The sequence below is a fragment of the Bombus affinis genome, chromosome 7 (genome assembly GCF_024516045.1).
Source record: "Bombus affinis isolate iyBomAffi1 chromosome 7, iyBomAffi1.2, whole genome shotgun sequence".
Taxonomy (NCBI): Eukaryota; Metazoa; Arthropoda; class Insecta; order Hymenoptera; family Apidae; genus Bombus; species Bombus affinis.
This window is the reverse complement of record NC_066350.1, coordinates 9,253,064-9,279,680: the sequence shown is the minus strand read 5'-3', so window position 1 is coordinate 9,279,680 and position 26,617 is coordinate 9,253,064. Positions and strand designations below refer to the sequence as shown.

At 46.5% G+C, this 26,617-nt stretch overlaps 1 protein-coding gene and 1 long non-coding RNA gene across 4 annotated transcripts in view; one reads left to right on the top strand and one right to left on the bottom strand.

Moving 5' to 3' along the window:
- Nucleotides 1–26,617, bottom strand: part of LOC126918559 (uncharacterized) — a 65,992-nt gene that overhangs the window by 10,015 nt on the left and 29,360 nt on the right. The window lies entirely within an intron of this gene.
- LOC126918548 (paired box protein Pax-6-like) lies at nucleotides 1,870–22,038 on the top strand. 2 transcript variants are annotated; one of them, XM_050726578.1, is made up of 6 exons: nucleotides 1,870–4,230; nucleotides 9,723–9,899; nucleotides 16,650–16,790; nucleotides 19,424–19,816; nucleotides 19,977–20,161; nucleotides 20,490–20,813. In XM_050726578.1, exons 1-6 carry the CDS (start codon nucleotides 3,729–3,731, stop codon nucleotides 20,676–20,678), a joined length of 1,587 nt encoding a protein of 528 aa, XP_050582535.1. In that variant the 5' UTR covers nucleotides 1,870–3,728; the 3' UTR covers nucleotides 20,679–20,813. The 2 variants fall into 2 exon arrangements, with proteins under 2 accessions (XP_050582535.1, XP_050582534.1); XM_050726577.1 differs by having other exon boundaries at nucleotides 1,874–4,230; nucleotides 20,473–22,038.

Below are 26,617 nucleotides of genomic sequence, written 5' to 3'. Positions count from 1 at the left end.
ACTTCCAACGATCTTCGAAATGATCCTTCATTTTTTCTGTTCGCCATGTTATTGAACTATTACGGTGTCTTTCGATTACCGACACCTCATGTAAGAGGAAAAACTGGCTAAACAGTACCTGCGTTTCGCTAAATCGAGCTAGAGTCGAACTAAATGTACGAAGAACAGGAAACGCTCGCATTCGCCACGCAAACGTCCCGCGTTTCCAGCGTATCCGCTACACCGCTGTGCAGCGGATTTTCCCATGAACGACACCGTTTTGAACGTACGCCTTCCAATTGCTAATTATCTGGCAACGACAGAAAATAAAGAGCATCTGACACGGGTCGACGCACTGTGCGTAAGGCTTGCGCTATGATTTTGGAGTGAAAATGGGAAATGATGGCAGATCGATCGAGGAAACAACGGTATATTGCTAGTGAAAAGAGAACGCACGAGATAGTAAGAAACGTTGATTTGAATATCTTGCTCCGACGGAAGTTAAATCGTAGCAGGAAATGTTTGAAAACTGACCAAGACTTTGTGCAAAAGGAGCGTCGAACTTGAGATATCAGGACTAAGTATAACACGCGGACGGAAAGGATTTTTACAAGCGCGCTTTCGATTGCACCGAATCTGTGAACGACGATCAAACGAGTGCCGCGTTCCTCCGTAGCCTCCAAGTGGATTTAAAACTTGTTCCGAGGGAACTACACAATCATTCTCGTTTCCCGGCACAAACCCGCGTCAAAATCTGTCTGTAACATCGTACTAATCGTCTGTAGAGGACAAGTATATAGGATATTTGACCGTGAGATTTATTAGATGTTATTTCTTGTTATCGAAATCGTCGAATATATCTAAAATAATAAATAAATATACAGACTATATTCGCTGAGTCGCTCGTACAGTGTATAAACCGCAAAGTAAAATTGCTAATTAATATTCAATAAATGCCCGCTAGATACTCGTCGATAACTCTGTAGATAACTCGTGGTAACATTTAGATAGCTCGTTGATACTGAACTCTTTTCGGTTGCGTCCGTTTATTTATACTGGTCGGGGGGAAATCGGAAAATTCAATTCGTCGACGGTTGCGCGTAGCTGCGACATTGTTTTACCCCGAGTTTAATTATTCTTGCATTACATGTGTCCCAACGATCTTGATACTTCGAGGCAAAACAACAAATTAACTTGAATTATCCTCTACACGTCTAGAGAAACATCCCAGGATTAAAATAAATCGATATCGTCCGTTGTTCATAGACACGCGAAACAATAAGACCAACGATGACCCTCCCCAAAAAATACCTATTGTTCTATATCATACTGAAGCCAGGTGTTGGAAAAACATAGTGCATGTAAGAGCACGATGACGATTGCAAGTATCGAGGCAAGGTAATCGTTGGAATCAGCGATTCCGGAGCGTAGTCGGCATCCGACATCGACATCCGATTCGGGAATTAATCGATCCTGTCTGCGAAAAGGACAAAGGGGAGAGCCTGTGGAAGGTGGAAGGCGAAAAGCGGAAGGCGAAAGGGCGCTTTCTCGGCGTGGGCGACGACGAACGCTAGGTCGAACAGATCGGTGGGCGTCCACCGGTTCGCCCAATTGGTCGATCGAGCCGGTAATGGTCGGTGGGCGTCGGGTAAGCTCAGATGCGCGGCATGGAGTGCGCACTTGGCTACCTTTAGCCGACGACGACTTGTTCCATGCATCCTCGCGCTTCTCTCCCGGCTTCCCCCTTCAGCTTACCAGCGCTTCGACTAAGCCGCACACTGTCCACCTCTCCCTGTTTCTCGTCACCTCCTCTCTTCCTCCTCGTCGTTCGACGATCCGAAGCCTGTGTGCGCGCGATCGTAATCGTGCAAGCCCTGTGTGCTGGTGCTGCTGCTGCTGTTGCCTCGTCTTCGTGCTCGCCTCTCCTCGTTGCTCCGTGAACTCGTATTTCTCGTCCTCTTCCTTCCCGTCGACGTGCACCGCGTCGTCGTTCCTTCGTCTTCGTCCTCGTCCTCCTGTTCGTCTTCGTCAGAATTGCCGCCGCCGCTGCTACCGCGGCCACCGCCGCTGCGCCGCGGCGCCTTAAATCTTGATCTCACCTCGACTCAACAGTCTGGAGGGTGGGGGTAAGGCTAGTCTGGGCGCGCTTCGAGCCACCGAACGGAAGGCAATCTGCTCGAATCCGGCGGACCGCGAGCAGGTTACCCCGTGTACTCGTGTTACATCGTTCTCCTTCTTTTTTTACGTTCTTCCACACTGGCTTCTTGATACGTAGCTTTCCTTCTCGCGCTCGAATCGAAGGTTACGAAAAAGAGGTGGACCGGTCATCGTGCAAGACGACCGAAATCAAGAGGAATCGCGTGTCCGAAATTACTGTCAAGTGAATGGTCCGAGAGGTGTTCGAGCCTCGATCTATGGCGTTACCAGAGAGAAGCAACCGGAACCGACTACTATATCCTCAGACAGACATCGATCGCACCCGGAAGATGCTACCAATGAAGGAAAAAGTCTAACGAATGTATGTACTTACATAGAGGCTCGTTTTAAGGACAGAGGCGGAAGACCGAAGCGATAGAGCGAACGAGGTCGGGATCGAAAGACAAATAGAAAGACTGTCGTTACCTGAAATCTGGATGTCAGCTGGATGCGAGTAGACGCCGCTGTTCCCGCGAGGCTCTAGAGGGTGGGGGTGAAGCTAGTCGTTGGCGCGCTTCGAAAGCCCGAACGGAAGGCAATCTGCTCGAATCCGGCGGAGCGCGAGCAGGTTATCCCGTGGTAGCGCGTAGCTCGTCGGTCGTTATTGGAGAAGGGAGCACGGGTCGGACAGAAGGAGAAACAGAGAAGCGTGGAACCCGAGAGAAAGAAGAGCGAGAATCGGAGCGAAAGACAGCGGTAGAGCGAGAGAGAAAGGGGGAGAAAGAGCGAGCGAAGAGAGGCGGAGGGTGGGAAGGTAGAGAAGGGCACACGTCTATAGGTAGTCACGAGCTTCGACGAAGCGCCTGCGCTCGCGAGCACTTCTCGCCGTTACCTCCTCGCATCGACTACGCTCGTCCACGTAGACGCGACAGCCGACGTGAAAGCTCGCGTTGCGATGAATCGCGTTCGCCGACGGACCGTCAGACAGGATGTCATTCAGCTTCGTTAATCGGACGCAGGAAACCACGCCGGACCCTGGCGTCGATTGCGCTCGCGCGCTTCTGCGCCAGCGCGATACACACGCCGACCGCCGCATCTTGTGACACCGTGAGTGGCTAAGCGTGCACGAGGACCGACCTCGTTGCCGTCGTTGAACGTCCGGGGCCGTACGTGCCGGAAGACTGTTGTCCTTCGTTCCGCGGTTCGCTTTTCATCCACCTATACGTAGGATTCGTTGTCGGTGTGCTATCTGTTCTTACTCGAGAACGTCGTGACACTCGTGCCTCGGTAAGACACTGGAACTGGTGACTCGAAGCTCGTCCAAATTCAGCGCAAAATCGCTACTATCTTTAAGAAACGTCGACCTGCGACATCTCGAGTCCGCCAGCGAACTTCTTTCCCCAAGAGAAGAAGACACGGGAAGACAGGGGTGCGAGAAGACAGATCAGGAAACGTCGGGTGCAGGAAACGGCGAGCATCCGTCGGATACGAAGGCAGGAAGAGAAACGACTCTACCATAGGGACGGTGTAGCTACAGAAGTGGAGGCAGAAGGGGAGGAAGAGGAGGAGGAGCTGGTGCCCGGTGTGGAGGGGGTGGAGGTGATCGTCTGGTGATGATGATCGGTGGCGGCGTCGCGACCCCTCCTGGTACTGCCAAGTCGGCGGCTGCGATCGACAGCGAAATGGTGCAGGTCGACGGCATTGGCAGTGGTAGTGTCAGTGGCAGTGCTAGTGGTAGTGGTAGTGGTAGTCCTGCGACAGGCGCGACTACTACACGTATAAGCAACAGCAACAACGCTGGCGGCAATAATAACAATAACAACAACAACAACGGTGACGTTGCAAACAACAATAACAACAACAACAACAATAACAACGAAGGTCACGCGGTGGTGAACTGCGCCAGCGGCCCCGCAGCGGCGACCGACAAATTTTGCTGTCACGACGACGATGCACCCGTCAGCACCGGCGTCACGCGTCCTTGGGAACCACCCTCGCCGACCTTCTCGCAGACGAGGTCGCATCTGTTTCAGGTCCATCCACCGCACCATCATCAGCATCCAGCTGCGCATCACCATCAACAGATGACCGTGCCTCCAGTGTCTTTGATCGACGGTCAGTTTGCCTCCACATCCATCCCTTTTGTTTTTTGCCTTCTCCAATACGGTTGACTCTTTTTCTTTTTGCATGAAATCCTTCGAACCACGTTACTATATACCGTTGGCAAGCACGTTACACAGTTGACGCACGATATTCACCATTTGAATATCGTTTCGTCAAGACTAACAAAGTCGAAGATATTTGCGTGTGGCTCGATGTCGTCACAATTGCGAAAACAATGCGCCTTTAATGAAATCGTGCGATTCTAATAGGATCGGGGCTGGCTCGAGATAAAACTCGAGCGCGGGAACAAAGTAATTAATTTTGTTAGAGTGATAACGAGCAATTAATCGTGCATCATGTAGCCCGATCGAGCGTCTCTTCGTCAAATTGCGCGACTCGAACACTTGAATACACTGCGTCTCGCGATATAATCGAGACACACCGGGATAATCGATGAAACGTTCGCGTTACGCTTCGGTTCGTCTCGCTCTGAAAATTTCCATGGAACGCAAACAAACCGAGACACTCCTGGGTTCGCGCGGATAGTTTTCAGCCGGACAAAACAGCGATGATTGAATTTAATTGGACAACCGTTTCTCTTTGCGACGTACCGCGTTACAATCGAACAACGCTAGCAGCGTCCTTATTTTTTGCTCTCCTCTTCCACTAGCACCTTCTTATGGTATTTTGTAAACTGTATCCTCGCCGCCTTTGACACGAATTCGCAAAAACCGGAGGAACCGATTGCACGTTATCGATTGCTTTTTTTCTTCTCTTCTATCGACGATCGTCGTGCTTAGACTATATTCATTTAAACCGTATTTAAGCCAAAACTAAGTTTCTTCGCGTAATCATTCCACCATGGAGAAATATCATTTTCCCATGGACGCGTCGCGCGTGTCCTTTGCTCTTCTACATCGCGAAGGGGAAAAAGGTGGCAATCTAAATCGCGTTAAACGAGCGTAAAAACGTCGTTTCATGGTGCTCCAGGTGTCGAAATCCGGGCTCTATGGTAGGTAGGCCAACGATTCTTAAGGGATGATACGATCTTTCCCCTGTCCACGATCGTATCTTCCTCCGAGGCCGCTCGAGCCCCTCTCGGTATCTTAAACGAGCGTTTAAACGCTCGAAAAATCGCGCATCCAAAATTACCACCAATTTTCGTAATCCACGTTCCGCTTTACACGGTTACTCGTTACACGTCAATGAGATATCTATCGGTTTACATCGATTTTGTCGAAAGGAAACAGAATCGTGGAACAGTACGGAGATATTTTCTCGCGAATAAACATCGCACAGGAAATGTCATACGACGTTTATCGGTGCGACAGCTAAATGATGACAGCAAATTATCCGGCATAGGCGTGTTTCCTATTACCATAGCGCGAAACACGGAGGACGACGGTCGATCGGAGCGACGAGGTATCAGAAATAGCGTTTTCGTGGAATAATTTAGAGCGCAATGCGTTCTATATGATACACACCGGACGAGGATGTTTACAACGAGTTGCGCCGACGTATGACGATCTTATTCTTACCCGACGAATGTTAATTGACCGATCACAGGCAAAGAACAGGTCGGAACGTTCGACACCAATCATAACGCGTTCGCGAACGCCTACGGAATCGTTGTCGCGACGATTCACCAACCGCGAAATCGTGTTCCCGGTTCGTCGAGGATGCAAAGCACGAGACGAGAAGCATCGCAGAAGAATTTAAACGGCCCGTCGACCTTTTCACGGAGCCCTAGAATCCGATGATAAGGTGGTGTGCGATCAACGAGCAACGAATGACCATCGAATAGGTGTCCGAGTTGCAGCCAACTACTGGTATATTCAGAAATCCTTTCCGTGGTTTACACTTGCCAGACGGAACGACGGTCAGCTACCAGCCATACTCGTTCAGAACCGGTTTCAATATGTTGCCAACAGTACGTCTTTTAGCGAAGAGCTGCTGTGCTCTCGTTGAACCTTCAATATCCGTCCGTGGTGATCGGTACGCACTCGACTTCTGTGTCCTGACCGATACCGTGGCCGCTCCGGATATTCGCCGGGACTATCCGCTACACTTAACTGCCACACCCAGCAGGTATTTCGAGACGTTAGCAGGTATATCTCGCGTCGCGGGGCCCCGGTAGTTGGCAGGTATCTTCATCTGTTCGGGTGTCGGCCACTTTGTTTCCACCGATCGTGGGTTAAGTGTCTCCTCGCCGGTCACTCTCGCTCCTATCTGTCCTTTATTGTAGCGTAACGAACGATGTCCGTGGTCGTTGTCGGTTCGTGGTCGTCGAGCGTCGGACGCTAATTAGAATCTTCTAGCAGCTAAGCTAGAAGGCCGATGCGTCAGTCCCTGTTAACAGGGGGGACGCGTGGATATACGAGCGCGTAAATATTGCGCGACACCGCCGCGAAACGTTTAGACTAATTAAACGAGGACAATATTTAATCGAAGTATGCGCAGCTAATTGGATTTCGTGTCCGTTCGTCGTCCGGGAACAGGCAGCGCACGATTTATTTTCCGTTACTCGTGGATAACCTAAGTATCTCGTTCCTATCCGGCTGAATTTATAGCCACACCCTGCGAGTTTCGAGACAGGTACCGGTCAGGTTCGTCCGTTGCCCGCTTTCTGCTTTCGTGGATTTTCGTGAACATCGAGTTGCGCCGCGCCAGCTCGTTGCCTTCGTGTCGTCGAAACGAAATCGTTTCACGCGTGATTCGTTCCGAAGATCGATCCAACCACTTCGAAGGGAGATATCGATGCGTCGCGTCGATTACGCGTGAACCAAGATATCCGCTGCGTTTATCGTCGCAATGATCTGCACGAGACGGTCGAGTCGGTCGATTCGTTCAAGGATCGAACGATTTTCATTCATCGATCTCGTTTCCTCTTCCAGGCACTTACCAGAAGGAATCGCGCTCCTTGATTTTTATAACGATTATCTATTGCCTCGCGCGAACGATCGGTCTTTTCCACGGGGCAATTTCGTATATACGAAAGAATATAGAGGACTCGATGGCAGAACTCGTTCAGAACCGGTTCTAGCCTCGCGTCGATGCAACGACACGACGCATTTCTTTCTGTGCATCGGCTACTTTCGTTTTCACGGCATCTTCGATAGCTTTGACACGAAACGAACGCAGAATGCGCGTCCGTGCGATTTCCAGAACGGGCAGAACGCGTAGGTTTCGCACCGCTCGCGCTTGCCAAACGATTCCAACGGATGCATCTCATCGTCCGCAAACTGCCTCGTCCTCGCGTCTCCTTCTCTGTTGCCAGGACCAAATTACTCGCGACACGTGTATATTCCCTGACCGCGTACATATCTTCCGAAACGAACTCGCCTCGTTATTCCCCGATTCGACTTCCGACCGGCTTTCTTATGTTCAATTCAACGCCATCGAAACATCTCCGAATACTTTAAACTTGGCACGCTCGATCGACTTCGAGTTGCTCAATAATATATTCCGCGTGTATTTTTATATCTCGGATATAGCGTCCGAGAGTCACGCGTATGAATAACCTCTCTGGAATCACCCATGTATCAACGCCGAGCGCGAAGAAGTCACAATTTAATTCGTTAATCGGGCGACATGGCGATAAATACAAAGAAACCGGTGTTATAACGGCGCTAGTTGCTTTGTTGAATATCGGGACGACGCAAAATGTCGAGCTGCGAAACGAGCGTAAAACGGGATAAGAAACCACGAGAATTCGCGTAAAATTCATCTGGATCGTCGATTGGCAATTCGGTCGACGCTTAAAAGACTAATTAATTAAACGGGTGCTATGTAAACGCATACGCGCGTTCCGTCCGCTCGTAACCAGTCGAAACAAGGCGTTACAAATGAGCTGAGGAACCGGGTCGTTTTCTATCTACCTGCGGAATTTAATTTCTCGTTTGACGATCGTCTTCGCGTCCGGCTTGTCTTCGCGCGCGCACCATCATGAGCCCTTCTCGCATCTTCCTGAGCCCCGGTAGGCGCGGAAAACGGTTCTTTAATATCGTCGTTCGATCGTAAATTATCGTGGTCACCGGATCGTACGAAACGTCGTTAAGATTATCCGCCAGTAAAATCACGGTGCCTGTCCGCGCGAACTCGGCGCTAATTACAATTATTCTTCTGGCCGTGATTCCTCTTCGGAATTAATTCGAAGGGGAAAAGGATATGTACGCAGAGACGAGCACAGACGGCTGCACGAACTCGTACGAGCCGCTCGCGTGATTATTTCTCGCAATTACCGATTCACGAAGCCGTTATGAAAAGCCAGCCGGCCATCGTCGCAAAAAACCAATCGTTTGGTAAACGCGAGCTGTCGGCCGACACCCTTTCCGACCGCCTTTTCTCTCCTCTTCGCTCTTCTTTCCTCGTTTCCTCCTCTCAACCGCCCCCTGTTCTCCCTTTTCTCATCTCCCTGTGTCTCCTCCCTCTTTCTCTCTCTCTTTCTCTCTCTTTCCTACCCTATCCTATAAGTACTCAACCTCATCCCCTCGTCGTCAACCCTACCCCTCCCTCTCTCTTCTTCGGAAAGATACGATCAGTGTTGGAAGTTTAAAGTAAGGTTCGCCCGGCGAAAAATGGATCGCTCTCAATACCGTGGCCGGTTCGATCGTAAATCGTCGCCTGTTTCTCCGGTGAGCGCGCGAGAGTGGCACGAAACGGAACGTCGCGTCGCGTCGCCGAGATTAGCCGCCTATAAAATCACCGAGGAAGTCGCGAACCACCGGTCCGGCCGTGTCCTTCGTGGAATTACGAGGGTATTCGCACCTTCGGTGATTAATCGACGTGATTTCAAACGGCAGATGCTTCTCACTCGGCCATCTCTTTCTTTCCCTTGTCCGTGGTGCCGGCGAGAGGGCCCCCGAGAGACGAGAAGAAGATCGCATCGATGAGATCGCGTTCCGCGTCGAGTAATTTAAATTAATTCGCTCGATTACGCCGGCACGTCCTCGCGATCGCCGTTCCACGCGCTCGTTACACCTTTACTGTTAATGAAATCGTATTTATCATCGGTTTTTGCCGATCCTTCGCGAGTAAAGTAGCAGATCGACCATAAACATTCGAGCGATGCATGGAATCGATCTACTATTTTTCGATCTGTTCTCGATAGCGAGAAACTCGTTGAATGTTCGTCCATGAATTATAGAACGAAGCACGTCGAACGTTCACCGAAAGCGCGTACTCACAAGCGTACAGTTTGCGAATAGATATACTGTTTGCAAATAGTTGCCGCAAGATAGTTGCAAATGTTTTATATCCGCTCAGCACGATGCCTACTATTGTGTCTCACGAACGGGTTTACGCACAGTACGACAACCAGACGACAAGATGTCGTGAACATAGTATGAAATATGGTTTCTCAAGTAGCTGACAATTTTTTATCTTCGCTATTGGTCTTTGTATTGTATTCGCGTTATTGTCGCGAGTAAATCTTGTTAAGCGGCGAAGACGAAGGCGAGTTATACCAGCGAGATTGGTAATCGGTTACGTTGCTACGTTTCCAGGCGTGAGCTTACAAAACTGTACCGCGGGACCATTTGCCAGCGGCAACGGTGGTGGAACCAGCCGTCAACGATTGCTCGAACTATCGCACGGATTAGGAGCTTTGAGGCATTACAACGACCTTGCCAATCATGTGCTGTCGCTGAATCAACAAGGGGCGGTCGTCACCAAACTTCTGGGTAAGTTTTCCACCTTGGTGCCTAAACTACATACGTATTAATAAACTAATCAAATTTCGTATAAATTATCTCATGCGAGAGCAAGATATGAGAGTCTATCGTTGACATTTCGCGTAGCTTGCAGGTTAGGATTCCTATCGACCGACAGCGTCTGTTTATAAGTTCAGTATAATTTAATAATTCGCCATTTGACGCACGAGGAAAGCTAAATGTATAAGAAATAGCTAAAAAAAGAAAAGAAGAAGCGACTATACATAAGCGTATCCCTTCTACGAGAAATTACCTTCATGCAAGGTACCTACAACTCGTTCTTTTCCGTTCTGAGAAGCCTTCTGGTCAGACGGTCGAGCATAATAGAGCAGTTTGCTTTCGCGTAACAGAATTCCATAGATCGCGAACTGATCCAAACAACGGCATTCCTCTCAGCCAGGTATCATCGCGAGATAAATACTGGCGAGCGGTAACGTGCACGCGTTTACCGATCCGTGACGCGGCTCCTCGCGATGAAATCCAAGAAAATGCCGAGTCAGGAGGCGACACGCGCTGAAAATCCGTGTTCGGCATAGTGTTCGCTCAGTCGAGCGAAACTGCACCAATAACTCGCTCAAAATTACCTAGCCGCGCGTGCTCTCCGCTCAAGGCGACAGAAAAATCAGCGGAGATCGCGAGCGGCGAAGCAGCCATCGTGATCCGCGAAACGACCGGTGAAACTCGCGGCAATCTTTCGCTATTATTCCCATAGACGTGGCACCATTATTCCCTGGTAATTGCATCCGCGACTGTTCGTTAGCCTATCCGACGAATCTCGAGATACCGATGTAATCGTGGCTAATGCCCTGTAACACGGAAGAGATCGAATCGCTGGAAATTTCTCTAATCTCTGCAAATGTTTGTAAACGTCCATCGATGAAAAAGATTAACACGTTCCGCGAAGTTAGGGATAATTGCCGCTTCCGGCGTCCGAGAAATTGGTAGCACGAGTTTGAAAGTACTTTGATCAACGCGAGCATACGAATGGTATAGTAGGTAGAAGCGATATACCTTGTAAAGTCGTAAAATAAAACATTAACTAAAGTCACCAATTGATTTAGCTATAGCTATTCGCATTCCATGCGCATGCTGGTATCTGCGTTGCTTTTTTGAAAACATTTTCTGTCATCGTTAACAGCTCAACGATAACTTATACGTTGAACATAAGTTAGACATTAGTTATAAGTAGATTGCGGATATTTGTACAAATTCGTATTTTTATAAACGCAGCTGAAACGTGAAACCTAAGCAGGATATCTCGCTTATGTACAAATTATTCTAACAAATATTAGATATTCTCTATATTTTCGTATGGTATAATATATTCTCTGCATTGTTACATCTCCAAATTTCCCAAAATGTAACTTTTAATTGTAACTATTCTCGGGAACGAACGAAGAACCGATTTCGAATCGCGTACATTATATGATCCTGAACAAGATTTTATGATCCCCGATACAAATTAATTATTCGTTTATTATAAATTCGTTTATTATACGTTTCAAATTAATAGTAATTGATCATCGAAAGTTGTACACTTCAAACACTGACCAGTTTGACAATCTCGCTTTATCGCTTCCATCCACCGTAAGTGGTTTGATTTTATCAGATCATTCGTTAGAAAGATATTAGAGATAAACGAGTCCGAAGCTTAGACACGCTGAAATAAAAATACATAAGATGTTCGGTAGATTTCTTAAGCGTTTGCCAGATTCAAAATATTAATTCGCCAGAGCCGTTAATCACGACAAGCTGACGACAGTCCCGCGAGCTACTCGTTCACGGCTAGTTTTTTACAAGGATGTTCCATACTGTTTGCGCAGCAAATTCGAGCAGATTGACGTTGATGACCGCTCGTTCGCGTCCGAGGCGATAAAACGGCGTAAACTAAATTGATCGGCATCCCGAGCATTTTCCAACCACTGTCGGGGAAATAAGAAGGAGCATCGCGTATCAGTATGGGCAAATAAGGCATAACGAGCGTTACGAAGAAGCGGCGGTCTTTCGAGCTCGTTAGCCGGCCAAGATTAACTTGTAACAGCTGTTTCTTTTTCCCGTAAAACATTCGCTTGACCAGTGCTCGACCGTTCTGGAATAATTTGTCAATAATTGCCCTGATCTTTACCCGTGCCGATTTTCCACGTCCCCGATTCGAGGAATCTACGCGAGGAATTTAGGAGATATCGAGCGACGTTCTTTTTACTGTATCGAGAATTTATGCATTGTTTGATAAGCTCTGTTAATTTTTGTGGATCTTGGAATGCTTGTATTTGTTCGTAGTACGGAGGTTAAGTTAATTTATGTCATTAAATTATATATTCTTTAAAGTGAGATAATTTTAATGTCTCTTCAAGTATGGAAATGCTTTTAACGAATATCTGTTAATTTTGTGGCAAATTTAAGACGAAAAAGTAAGATATATTTGCACATTTGACATATTTCTTATATCAAAAGAATGACAAGAATGCAGTAAAAATAGCAGAAGCTTTTTATTGCTTATGGGGAAAGCATCTTCACGAAAGAACTGTCCAAAGATGGCTTCTTAGATTTAAAGCCTGGGATTCCAACATTGAAGACTAATAAAGTTCGAGCATACACTCAGTGAGTGATGGTTGTCAATTAGAGGCATTTGTCATTGGTTAAGAATAGATAAACGAAAGTCATTGAACGATACGATACATGCATATTGTGTTGAAAATAACCTACCTTTTCAAAATACAGCGCTGCGAGTTACGTGAAAATACCATCAACTTATCAAACGATCTAATAAAAATAATCTTTAGAATACTTTGATTCGTTAACTAAATTGAGTGCATCGAACTTTGAAAAGAAGAATTCGTTATATCATTGACGAAATCGAATCATCGAACAACCGATGGATAAGCGATAGGTATTCTAACGATCGAAGGGAGGTCGAATCCGATAAACAGGTGTGAATCGATGGTCGAAAATCGTGATTCAAAGTCGAGCAACAGTGGCGACGACCATCGACTTCTACGTTCGGAGAAGAGGAAGAGGAACGCTGAACATTGCCGAGGGGAGCAATAAAAAAATGGAGGTGAGCCACCGAGCATCGGTGGAACGCTGGTTTCTCTCTTTCTCGACTGACTGCTACCTTGGTCCTCGTTAACTTTACGAGCGGCTCGTAAAAATACCGTTCGGCCTGCTCTCTCGACTCGCCGGTAATGTCTTCATCTCCACTGGATACGGACTCCTTAGGCCTCTCGAGGTGAATATAATGTACCATAATCGACCCGCAATTACTTAACAGCGGCAAACAATTAATCCCCTGGCTGCGCCGTAGTCGTCTGGCTGCGCAAGAATCGCCGATTCCTCTTCCAGCTTCGCAATCTTTTTCTTCGATCGAGAGCAACCACGGTGTATTCTGCGTGCGGACACGAAACGCATGTTACGAACGTTCGAGACCATAGACTGGGCGTTCCAACGATGTTCATCGTTGTACCTGGTGAACGTTACGGTTTCGTTAACTCCCATCTGACAACCGTGGACGCGAGTTCATCCATCTCGCGAACCTCGCATCCACGACTTCGTATGGAATCAAGAATCAACGATTTCGCCGAGATACATATCCGCCATCCGAGAAAATGTATTCGTATTATAGAGCTTATCACGTACGTTGATATCTTCGTGCAGCAGCGTTTCGAGAGCACGATAAATTTCTCGAGAGCAACGAGAAAAGCGTTCTTAGCTAGACGGCCGATATCGTCTAATTTCTCCGATACATCCCGGACGATTAATTCAGCCGCAACATCCTATCGGTCTTCTTATCCACGCGTACCAAGATCGATCGTCGCCGATGGAGAAATGGTCCCGGAATGCGCGAAAGGAACGTCGAGGAGACGGCTCGAACGCTCCATAGCGAACTGCATAGACGTTCGTCGGGATAACGACCGCGTGCCTAGCAGGAGAAACCTATCCCTGCATTCTGTTCCGCGATTGCGCCTATTTTCCATTCGTAAATCCATAATGGCCGGCTCGATCTCGTCGGAGATGGATGCTGGTAGCCATCGCAAAGCTCGAGACGAATAAGCATATCGATGGTGATCCGCTTGCGTCCGCTGTCCGTTGATTCGATCCATGGAGGAACGAGTAACCACTAGGTACGATGGAACCGCGGCTTCGTGCGGTTTCTTTCATTAACCGGACCCCGCTCTCGAAAATTTCATACACACGCGCGAGCGCGCGGACCAGCGGCCGTGCACACGGAACAAAATGAAACGGAAAGAGAGGAGGAAAAGCGAGTAACCAGATGGAAGAGAGAGACATTGTATCGGGGCAAAGAATTTGCTCGAGGCATGGATGCCTATTAGGTGGGTACATCGTTTATACCAGGCACGCAGTTCATCCGTGGGAGCGCACGCGATATCCTACAGACTTTAGCCGTCATTATTGTTATTAATAATAAGACGTAACTACCGATAATTGCTCAACTCTGACTGCGCCTCCGTTTTCCATTATCCTTGCCAAGATCGTGCGTTTCGACAACTCCGGCAGCGGTACGAGACGCGAGACAAGCCTTCCGATACGTCTAACATCGCGTATTCTGCGTGTAAGCAGCCTGTTCTCCGGCTCGTGTACTTTTTTCATCAATTATTTCTGCGATAAGAAGCGGTTTCGAAGCGGTTTTTCCTGTAATAGCGCGCGAGTACACGTAAGACGCGAGTTCCTTGTACATGCGAATCTTCTAGTTTTATCAAGAAGCAGAAGTTTTAGGACCAAGCGTTAAATAAAGAGTGGAGGAGTTGAAATGATATGTCATGTCAGAAGCGAAAAGTTTCGATAGAAAGAAAAACACGGTTCTGTTAATTTTGATGATTACGTCATTTATTATTTGATTGTTACGAATTTTTAGCGTTTACTAGCTTTACAGTTCTACAAAGGGGATGGATTAATTGTACATATTAAATTTCTTCCTTTGTACACTATACTTTCTTCTTTTTTAATCGCAATCTACCGCACTCTAACGATCATAATACTGTTACATTCTGCAATAACTTTAAAAGCTTTTTCCATTTCTTTTAGAGCTCTCGTCGTTTATCATTTCAGCTTCTCAACTTCGAATACCTATAGAACCTGCATCGTTTATACAACAAACATTCGTCCATCTATATTCTTCGAAACAGCTGCATAATAAAAACTTCAATTACGCTGTTCAACTTTATAGTTACAAGCGTATCTCCATTGATAGACAATTTTTCCAGTGCATCAGGCCGTTCAATAGAGTTCGCGGATTTTATCGACGGTCGAGTTTAACGAGCATCGTACGACACTCCATCTTTGTAGTTATGTATTCGCGTAACACCTGTCTGCCTTCGGCGTACAACTTGTCAGCTGTACCGTAGTCATTGTCGTTAATGATAACGCGAAACGTTCTATAATTACTCGAGTCTGACTGCGCTTTCTCTGCTCGCATTATAAAGCTAGGTTCGTCCACTTTGGACGTCCAATTTTTCCTGAGGAGTTGTAATACGCTAGGAGAATGAAGCAGTTAAATCCATGATAACCACCACGAATCTGTCAACGAGACGATCATGCGAACTCTGCTTACGATTCTCGATGATACACCATCTTATAATTACAATCGATAATTCGATAAAAATTGACTGGAAAGAGCAAGGTCCTTAAATTGTTAAATACATTTAGCGGAACGTTCAACACGATAAGCAAATTATTGTTTCGGCGAAAATGACACCCAATATCGCGTTAAACTGCAAAAATCCTTCAATTGGAATAAAACAGCGAAGAGAAGTTGAGAAGTAGAGATTTACTAAACACGATTTACTAGCAATCTTAATCTCTACGTTGCGATTGTAAAACCTCGAACAAAATTGCCTCTCACTTATAACTTTTTTTACCGTATCTCGCTTGTACAGCTGTTATCCTCTCCCATAAAAAAAATTGCTTATTTGCTACAAAATTTGCCACTTCAGCTGTTCAATTTGAAGAATCAAACACATCGGAAAATGAATGCGATTGCAACGATTCAAACTTTCAGTTTTCATTAATTATGCCTAATCCGAGCGAGTTGGAAGCGTTACTCTTTCATGACGATCGACCAGAGCGGAGAAGCGAGCGGAAAGAAACGCAGAGGAGCGGCATGGCAGCAGGTTGAACACGTCTTGGCTCATATTAGATACCTCTGATTATATATTATCGCAGGCTATCGCATACCAGTATCGTTTCACGTGCTAAGCTCCTAATGACTACCCCGTGTGGATCCGCCCAGACGATACGATTGGTATCCGATGTCGAGAGCCTGTGCGAGACAGGACTTATACACGGGATGCGCTCCAACCTTCTAAGTCTCCATCTTGTCAACTGCTACAACGTATTCCATCCAATACATCGAACAAACTACGAGCAATAGTTCTTTTCCTTTCTTCGTATATGTACTTTTGTAACCAATCTACTCGTAGCGTACTACGTATGTTTAAATAGCAATTCATACAAGGTAGAAGCTCGTGTGCTGGAGGAACACTTATAAAGGTCGGCTGACAGTTTGCACTCGAGCGTTATTACGTGGAGAATGTCCGGTGTTTGCGTGATTTTCCGAAATTATGCGGGTTCAATGCTGGACACTCGCCGATACGACCGGCACGGGCATATAAACCGGCATCGCCGTTTACGACCAATTTTATCGCGAAGCACAAGTATTAGCGAAGACAACGCGTCCTTGAAATTCGTTCTAACGTGTTCCAGGTACGCTGCGCCCGCCGGGTTTAATCGGTGGCAGCAAGCCAAAAGTTGCGACGCCAGCCGTCGTCGCTAAAATCGAACAATACAAGAGGGAAAATCCGACGATCTTCGCATGGGAGATTCGAGAGAGGCTCATCTCCGAAGGTAAGCACATTTTGTCGATACTATAATACTTCATGTGGATAACAGCACGATAAATGATAAAATGGCATTTGTTAAAGTGCGTTTAGCCTAACCGAGTTAATGCTCGTTCACTTTGGTAAAATTAAAGTGTAAACGCATAGGGATGCTTAAAAAATGCTTGTTTGAGTTATTGAAAACGAATTTATGGACAGATCGCTCGGTAAACGGATATAATAAAGTAAACGAATATAACCGACTGCTGTTGCTGTCGCTCTACATTCTTGCTAATGGACCAGTTTGATTCATGCGTTACACAGAAATCAAACTAATCGACTCTCTATGAAGAATTCTTAATTTTAGTACCAGAATATATGATTATGACGGTAATCATTTGCATTCCAAGAAACTAAGTACCGATCGTATACATATAGCCATCGTATTCCGCAATGAAATCGACGAACTTCACCAACACATTCAGCATGTTATTCTAGATAAAATATGTCATATACACCGTTCATTAATTCTTTATTTTGGAAATATGAGAGGTATATTGATATAAACGATAAATAGTCAGGCGCCTTACAGCTATTTGATTTTTGCTTAATTATATATTTGTAATTTTCTGATATTTTATTTATTGATCTGGTCTAATGATATCTACGTGCTTAAAATAACCACGTCGTGTCTCTATACATACAACTAAATGAACTTCTGTTGATCAAAATATTGGACAGACCATTTCTAATGTAAACGTACCAGGTTCACATGTTTATATATATATATATTATCTCGTATCCAGCCTTCCATTTAATTACTTTTGATTTCATACAATTCTATAAAAAGATCTAACGGAGATAGGTTAAATAGTTGTAGAGAACAAATTAATTAATTAAATAATTAACTAGATATATCAGTAGATTATACATATTTTTGCATCTATAAAAAATTTAAACACGCAAAATATCTAAAATACATAAAGTGTTCGTTAGAACATTTAGGATTAGACGAGACAAAATTTTTATCTGAATTTCGTTTCTTATAGTTGTGTTCATAAAAATATACATTTCCGTAGACATCAGTTCGATATTTCCACTAATATCAAAATTACAACAGACAACAAAGCTAAATTCACTCATACAGAACTATTCGATTTACTCCTTATACCATTACGTGACGTGTAACATATTTTATTGTCAAAGTGATCTGTCGAACATCGACGATAGTAAAGATTTTCGATTTCGTCGGAGGATACCTTGTAATAAGATTAAGAATTTTTCAGAAAACAGAGTTGATCGGTTTAACTTCCGAGTTGCTAATATACAATACGATAAAGTGAACGACGAATTCTGTTCGTATGTAATTGCCAACAACTAGATATGTAGTTAGTTAACTTCTTATTTAACAATGCGTGAGCCGCACGTTTCGTGCACAGTTGCAAATCGCTCGCAATAATAGTAGTACGTGTGTTGTAGTACGAGCGCACGTGCAATTGCGACTAGAATCAAGAAACTTTTCCACGTTCTTCTCCATCGGCATACTTTATTCTTTTGAAAACGAGCTTCGGCGTAGTCTCACCTTGTATTCTCTTCATCGCGCATGAATGTCTCATTCCTTCTTCGACTATCAATTAACTGAATTTGCGTCTCTCGTTCTTAATGCGTTGGGAACTTTCTCCTTTGAGGCGTATCGTGCGTCATCCACGAGCAATTTACATGAAAATCAAGAGCATTTCGAAACGCAGAAAGAACCGGATGCAAGGTGTTCATTATTGATTTCAAAAGAACGGAATCTTGGTAGGAAGGTGTCGAGGATGGAAACCATAATTCACATTACCTGCTACGAAATCTATTTGTAAACCTACAATTGAAGTTCATCGTAGAAGAAATTCGAACACGCCTCTAGCATGTTACGATTCTAGCCTAACATCAAAGTTAAAACTGTTTATTGTACTTTACAATAATCGTATAATACGAAACTAGTAGGTCATAAATCGATTGTTTGTTTTATAGTCTCGAATACGTGAGACGATCTATTATTATTAGCGTGGACACCTATTATTATTGTCAAAAATGTCACTCGCTTATCAATAACGCACGACACACGTGTTTCATAACGCGTCAATGCCGTATATGTTATGTATATTATAGGAAGGTATACTTTACGCTTTCGAACAAGTGCAATCGATCCAGGACGATCTAAGAAAATTCTCACAAGATGAGAGACAAATTCGACAAGAGAGCGCAATTTAATTTACTTTACCTTCAGAACAATTTCAAACTACCATCAACTACCATCGTTTTCCATCTACTAAAATTTTGACTAACACTTTCCATTCTACTAAATCTTCCAAAGAATCGCGAACAAGAAGCGAAACGAATCCTATGATTCACACACACAATTCAGATGATTCAACTTTTATTTTATCTTTCAAACCAGCTCAGATCGTCATCGTCCATCGTCTGCCAAAATTCTTCAAAATCTCACAAAGAATTGCGAACAAGAAGCGAAAGAAATCCGAATAAGACTAGACGATTTATCTTACTTTTTCTTCCGGACAACGTTAAACAACCGCCAAAGTTCTCTACTCCCTCGTAAAGAATCACAAGAATCGCAAAGTAGACAGTTCCAGAAGCAGCATGCTCGTTTCTTTGCAGGCGTTTGCAGCAACGCGACAGCTCCATCCGTCAGTAGCATCAACCGAATTCTACGAAATCGCGCGGCAGAACGAGCAGCCGCGGAATTCGCGAGAGCGGCAGGCTATGGTTTATACGCCGCGGGTCCACACCCGTATTTCAACAGCGCCCATCAACACCCCACGACCAGCCACCATTTACCCGCTGGCTGGCCAGCGCCGGGGGCAGCGGGTCATCCTTGGATGCTGCCGCCATTAGCTACTGGAATCACTGGCGCAGCTTCCGCTCTGCTTCTTCCGCCGTCCTTGAGCCCAGGAGCGGCGGCAGCGGCAGCCGCAGCCGCCTCTGCGTCGGCTGCTGGAACGGCGGATCACTCTCTTCACGCGGACGCCATCGCACGAGGGTACTTGCAAGGTGATGATTGTTTAATCTTCCATTAACCGTGTGAAGAACGATTGGGATGAAAATCAGAAAGAGAGAAAGGAAATAGAATCGTGAAACGTGTTGTCGAGTGGAGGAAGATAACGCGAGACAGGGGATGGTAGTAGAGGAAGATGGTCGTTTTTCTGTGCAGACGGTGACGGAGATGAAGGAAGCCTGGATGGGTCGGAGCAACCGAAATTCCGACGAAATCGTACCACCTTCAGCCCGGAACAGCTCGAGGAGCTCGAGAAAGAATTCGAACGATCTCACTATCCTTGCGTGTCTACGCGCGAACGGCTAGCCTCTAAGACCTCTCTCTCGGAAGCTCGTGTACAGGTGAGGATCAATTCCATCTCAAAGATATCTTTGTCGGGGGGCTAGTGCGTTGGTCTCGCAGGGCTTGTTCTTGATCGTAGTTTTCTTGCCTCTCTCGTCTTTCGTTTTGATCGTAGTCGTTATTTCTCTTTCTACTCTTCGTCGAGAGCTTCCAGATCCATAGAGAAGCGAAGTAACGCGATACACAGAGAATTGCGTCGGTGTCGCCCGTGGAATAGGCCCTGCGACTGTCGCGTGCATAGCCTCCTGGTTTCTTCGAAGCTTAGAAATTTGATCACAAGCCATCTAACGACCTAACTCGTGACTCTTAGGTTTGGTTTTCCAACAGACGGGCAAAGTGGCGTCGTCATCAGCGAATGAACCTCTTAAAACGTTCGCCACCACCACCACCTCCACCACCTCCGCCGCCACCGCCGCTGCCGCAGCAGCAGCCGCCGCCGCAACCGCATTCCGCATCCGGTATGGAAGTAAGCCGTACGTCAAGCTGCTCAATCGCCGGAATGGGAGGAGAAAGTAGCGCGTTCCGGGCCGTCGTGACCAACTCCTCGTCATCCAGAGAGGTCGCGGAACGCAACGAGAGGATCGACAGGGTCGATTCCATCACCAAACAGCCGGAAAGAAAACCGAGCGCCTTTAGGATGATCAGTCAACTCGTCGGTGATGATTCGCCGAGTATAATCAAGTCCTCGAGTCCGACCTACGAACAGCAGAGGCACGAGACTAACGTTAGATCCGTGATTGAATCCGAGTCTACGAACAACAAGGAGTTTGAGCGGGTCGAGGTTGAAGAGGAAGACGAGGAGATCGACGTGCAAGATTCGGATCAAGACGTTGCTTCTTCGCCGACCGTTGCATGGCGGGATCATTGGACGGAACAGCAACCCTTGGAATTGACGAAACACGATCGTTGAAATCGTTTCAACTCGAAACTAGGTGGAACGATCGAAGAAATTGTGCTCGTATTAGAAACGTTTAAAGTAACAATGAGTTTTGCGTGAAATCTTTTGCCACCGAAGATCGTGATTTAGCACATGCCTAGTGTCCAAGATCGATTATGAATCAGTGATATATGAAAGAAACGTTGCTGCGAGAGAGAACGTTCAAGTGTATCGATCTAATATGTGCGTGAACAAGAAATCTCGAGATTCGTTTATATCGATCGATCGTGATCGTAGTAGAATTCGTGTCGAATTCGAACAGTGACTGTAACTATTGCTTAATCTCATAGAATTTCATTACACAAGAACAGAAGACTGACGAGATCGTTTCGTTAAACTTCAATTCGTGTGTCTCGCTTCGACATGTCCTCGACTCTTCATCGTTCATGTCGAGTGATACGTCCCTAGTACCTATCCAACTACTTACTACGATTACGATCCATTTATTACAATTAAGATTACGATAATAAGCTACGAGGATGGTTGTGTAACGTTAAATTCCAATTACCGGCAGTGCCGTCGTGGCGTTATTGTCAGCTAGAACTACCGAGGATTTAGATAGGTAATTAATTGCTTACCCGATATGTATCGGGCTGTCGGCCGGCTGCGCTATAATTGCAGCGCTGCGCTATAATTTACACCGCGGTGCAGTGGACGCTTCCCCTATCCAGATACGAGGACAGGAAAGATCCAGATACGAGGACAGGAAAGATCCAGATACGAGAACAGGAAAGATCCAGATACGAAGTCAGGAAAGATCGAAACGCCGAGGAAACAAACGCCGAAACTTATCCGGAACTAGTCCTAGCGAAATCATTATAACGCAGATAATGCATTACCTAGGCACTATGTAGAAAAAATAGATGAATCGATGGTAACCCTGTAACGAACTCTGTTAAAAACGACTTTTATTTAAATGAATTCGTTTGTAAATATCTACCCAAGTCTTTGACTACGAAACAATTCGAAACATCGCAACCTTGTCCACGTTTTCAAATCCACCTTTATTCCTATTCTGGTCACACGTTCTTAGAATCCATTGCGTGATAAAATATCAATTTTGGGTGATTTTGGTGAAAATTAGCATCCCCTTAGAGGGAAGCGAGTATGAGACACGTATAAGGGACAGAAAGGAGAGAAAGAAGGGGATGGGCGGGGGCCAGGAGAAAGGCTCATCGACGATTAACTCGAATCTACGGTTTCGTCGGGTTCGCAAATAAGGAATCTGCGTGTGAAACTGGTTTCTCGGGCGACACTTTTCGGCCACGGGTGGAATCGGTTGTTGGCGGAGAGCACGAAAACACCGGATCCGCCAACATTTCGGATATCGTGGCCCCCGTCAGCTGTTAACGCGACTACCAAATTTATAACCACGCCCGTGGTCGGGGATGTGCGCGCACGGTAGAGCGAACGATCCGAAGAACGAAAGAGAGGCGAAACATCGAACATACCCGTCGGGTCGCGACGAAAAAAAGGGACACGGTCGGCCGGATAATTGAAACAAACTTGCCAAATATTCCTGAATCATTCCGTATGTCCTTAGCAACATTTTTGCGTGTTCGTGACATCTTCTGCTGCTATCTTTCGCCTTGTTACGGTTACTACTCCCTACTATCCTTATCTGCTACGGGTCGAAAGAATTTCGTAGCGAGGTGGAGGCCATTGAAATTACCCCGTGGAACGCTCATACCCCGGACGGTGAAATCGGTGTATCGTACAATAGGGCGAAAAAGAGAAAAGGAAAGTCAGAGGCGAGCGATGTACAAAAGGCAGGAGCGATAGGGCCGAAGCTTAAGATAGAATAAGGGATCGACGTTATTGTAATGCGAACAAAGTTGCCAAAGGCATTAACACCGGTGGTGGGTGAGGGTCGTTCGACACTCTCGGCGTAAAAGAAAGAACAAGAGACAAACGAGCAGTCGAACACATGCGGGAAACAGGGTGGATAAGGGAGAAGTGGAGGAAAGAAGGAGGTAAGAGCGTCTGGTGAAGAGAGGTAAAGAGCGGTAAAGAGAGGAGAAGAGAGGAGAGGAGAGGAGGGCACGAGCAAAACAGAACAGAACAGAAGGAAGGATCGCCGGATACATTCAGGCAGTCAGCCAGGAGAAACGAGAACGTAACAATTACTATCTGAGACCGATCGGTGCGGTAAGATTAACGATCTTACTCGCAGCGGCCACGTCGGAGCCCGTCTCAGCCGCGATTGCTCATGGGAAGAACGAGGGGCCAACGTTAAAGTCACCTCCTCCTTTGCTCAATGAGATATTGCCTGCCGCGGAGAGCGTAGCGCACCTTTTCGTGCCCGGTAAATCGCGCGCGCTTTCTTTCCTCTTTGTCGTTTTCGCCTTCCACGCTACGCGCGCCACCCAAACCCTTCCCCTCGCGCGTTACACCCTCCTTTCATGAAAGAAGAGAAATATCCCTGATACAGTCCGTGTATCTCGAGCTTCTCCTTGCTAACGCGGCCCCAACATTCGCGGTTTAAGGACAAGTTAATCGAACCGACCGACACGACGAGGTGTTCGTACCTATCTATCGTTCTTCGGATTCTTCTCAGGCTCGAAGAGTCTGGTTCGATAACGAACACCTTCGGCCCTCGATAACGCGTCGCTCGCAGAAAATCGTCAAAGCGACTCGTTCCTCGCGAAACATTGTTGCCACGGCGAGAAGCCGACACGAGCCACGGAAACGAATAGCATCGAAACTGTGAAACTGTTGCAAGACGGAAAGGTGGAGTGGGAAAAAGAGAGAGAGAGAGAGAGAGGGTAGAAAGGGGAAAGAAGGGTGGCATGGCCCGGCAATAATACGCGAGAAATCGTGAATTAGTGAGCGTCTTTTTGAGCGAGCGGACAGAGGAAAGGAGTGCCCGATGATTTCTCGCCCAATTAGAGTCGACCGGGCTATAAACTTCTTCCCGGATAAGATAGGACCTCGGTTTTCTGTGTTCCGTCTGAGGTAGAAGAGGGGCCCGTAATGTCCCGCTTCAGCCCGGAAGCCTTCCAGGTCGCATATAGACCGGGAATCCGTGCTCTGGTAAGAAAAAGAGAGACGCGTTCGTTCGAACGAGAAAAAGAACGCCACGAGGGTGTCAGGGGGAAGAAGAGCGAGGGAGAAGAGTGTACCTGAGCATTGGAACGGAGCTAATTGGCTCGTCCAGTGACCATTGAAACCGCCGTCCCAGTATCGTCTTCGATCCACGGAGCACATATACGTGCCAACGTTTCAGGACGATCAATTAAACGGAAATGGCCGGGAGATATCCCACGAGAAACAGACGTTCTCGCACGTCTCGGGACCCGCCGGATTCGCCCCGAGACCGCGCCACTGCCTGCCGATCTTCCCAACCTAGGACGATGCTCTTCGTTTTGCATCTCCGGCCATTGAACTTTTCGACAGATTCTCCGAATCGAAAATTTCATTCTCCAAAATCGAATAGCGAAACTAGATACGTCTAGTTCGTAACGAAACTCACGTCTCAAGAAAATATTCCATCGATCGGCGACCGTTCTTAGCGTGGTGTAACGAGTGCAATTATCCGTTCGTAAAGCGAGTAAATTCCCTAGGTACATTCTGTTCGCATTAGCGGCAACCGTAAGATTCTTATTTTACGTAATCAGTTGGTCCGCGAGGGAATATGCTCCCAGGACATAGCACACATTCTACCGAAGGTTTCTCCCTCTTTTTCTTTCGTTGGCCGGCCTCGCGTGCAACCTGCGTGTACGTGGCTCGATCGCGCAGACCTCTTTGCTCGTGTTTGCGTGTGCACGTAGGACCCGGCCAGCGAAGTAATGGCGCAGAAGCCAACTCCTACTACTCTTGCGGTCTGAAATGAGTCGACTAGGATGGTGTCGACGTGATGTACAGCGACAGGGTTGATAGCGTTACAAGAGCTACTAACCCTTCTCCCTTGTCCGCCCCTCTTTCTCCGCTTCCCCTGCCCTTCGCCTGTCGCCCTTTACTTCGCCACCTTTCCCTTCGTCGCAACCACCACTGCCACCATTGACGCCACCACCTCCTCCCTTCTCTTCCTTCTCTTCCTTCTTCTTCCTTCGCCTTTTTCTTCGCCATTTTCGCTTCTTTCTGCTTCTTCGCCTCGACGCGTTCGGACGCATCAGCGTGTAAAGCACGCTCTCGCGGTCAAACCGGAGTTTTTCTTTCTCTTCTTCTCCCTCTGTATACTTTGTCTCGCCCTCTCGATCTCTCCTCCGTTCACGTCACCTTTCATCCTCTCCCTTTCTTTCCCTATTCGTCTCACAACTATCTTTCTCAATTCTTCGATCCGTCGTATTCTCCCTTACCATGATATCCTCTCTATCTCTCCGTCTTCGCCATCCTTTCGTCCGTCACACTTTCGCGTTCTCTTTTTCGCTCGATTCGCGCGCGCGTCCGTCTCACCGTCTCGCTGCATCTAGCGCCGCCGTGTCGTCGTTTACGTAGGTATACGGAGATTTGTATAGGAGCAGAGAGTCGCGCGCAGAAAGAGCGAGACTATCGGGGGCCACTAACTTATTATCGGGAACCGCCATTAGCATGTTTATAGAAGCGACCGGTCGACACGCATGAGGCTGTGTCGTGCCGTGCCGCTGCCCCGAGCCGATTCTTTTGTATTTGTGATCAATTAGACGCCGTCCCCGTGTCCCAAGCTACGGAACACCTTCTGGGGATACGCCTAGCCCTGGAATGTCTCTCGATCGTTTCTTCGCTTTCTCGTTCTTTTTTCTCGCCCAGTCTCGTAAGATCACCGCGATCGCTATCGAAACGATTTCAACGGCTAGCCCATACAAATGATTGCGTTATCGCGTGGAACGACCGAACCGGCTGCCTAGCCACGAAACATCACCACGAAGATATTCAGAGCCACGCGCGATTCAATGGGACAGCCTATTTCTGCGCGAAAGCTCGCGCACAATGGAATCGGTTGATTTCGCCCTCCAATCGATTCCGATCGATCGATACGTAACGTTCGATTATTTCGTCAAACCATTAAGGATCAAACAGTGAAATAATTCGTAAAAGTTGCATGAACGCGATATTATTGACAGACGTGGATAAAGTCACTTATTGTTTCATGAAAGCAAAAATCTGTATCGTAATAATAGACACTATACGGAAAACCACTACGTAAATTACAGATATAAGGAAAAGCTTCTATTTTTTTTCCTAATACAATATATAATTTTCCTATACAAATATCCTAGTACGATACTATAAATATTACTTTCCATTTCTTCCAGCTTCATTAAATCCTAGATGAATGGAAAAAGAAACGACGACTTGAAACAATATCAGCTGTTTTCATACTAACAAAAAACTCCTTTAAGTCTCGTTTACTTCGCACCAGTTCTGCCATGCATTTTCTCATTGAAATACTACGGTCGATATGTATAATTGAAGAAATACTCGTGTATGAATTTATTCGATAGATTCATTGAACATCTACCGACACTCTGGCTACCTTACGAGATCGATCGAACTGATAACGGTATAACAGGAGTGTATCGACGAATACACGCGAGAA

Coding starts and splice junctions, on each gene's coding strand:
- LOC126918548 (XM_050726577.1), top strand. CDS start 3,729: ATGATGATCGGTGGCGGCGTCGCGACCCCTCCTGGTACTGCCAAGTCG. Junction 4,231..9,722: donor TCCAGTGTCTTTGATCGACG/GTCAGTTTGCCT, acceptor CTACGTTTCCAG/GCGTGAGCTTACAAAACTGT. Junction 9,900..16,649: donor GGTCGTCACCAAACTTCTGG/GTAAGTTTTCCA, acceptor AACGTGTTCCAG/GTACGCTGCGCCCGCCGGGT.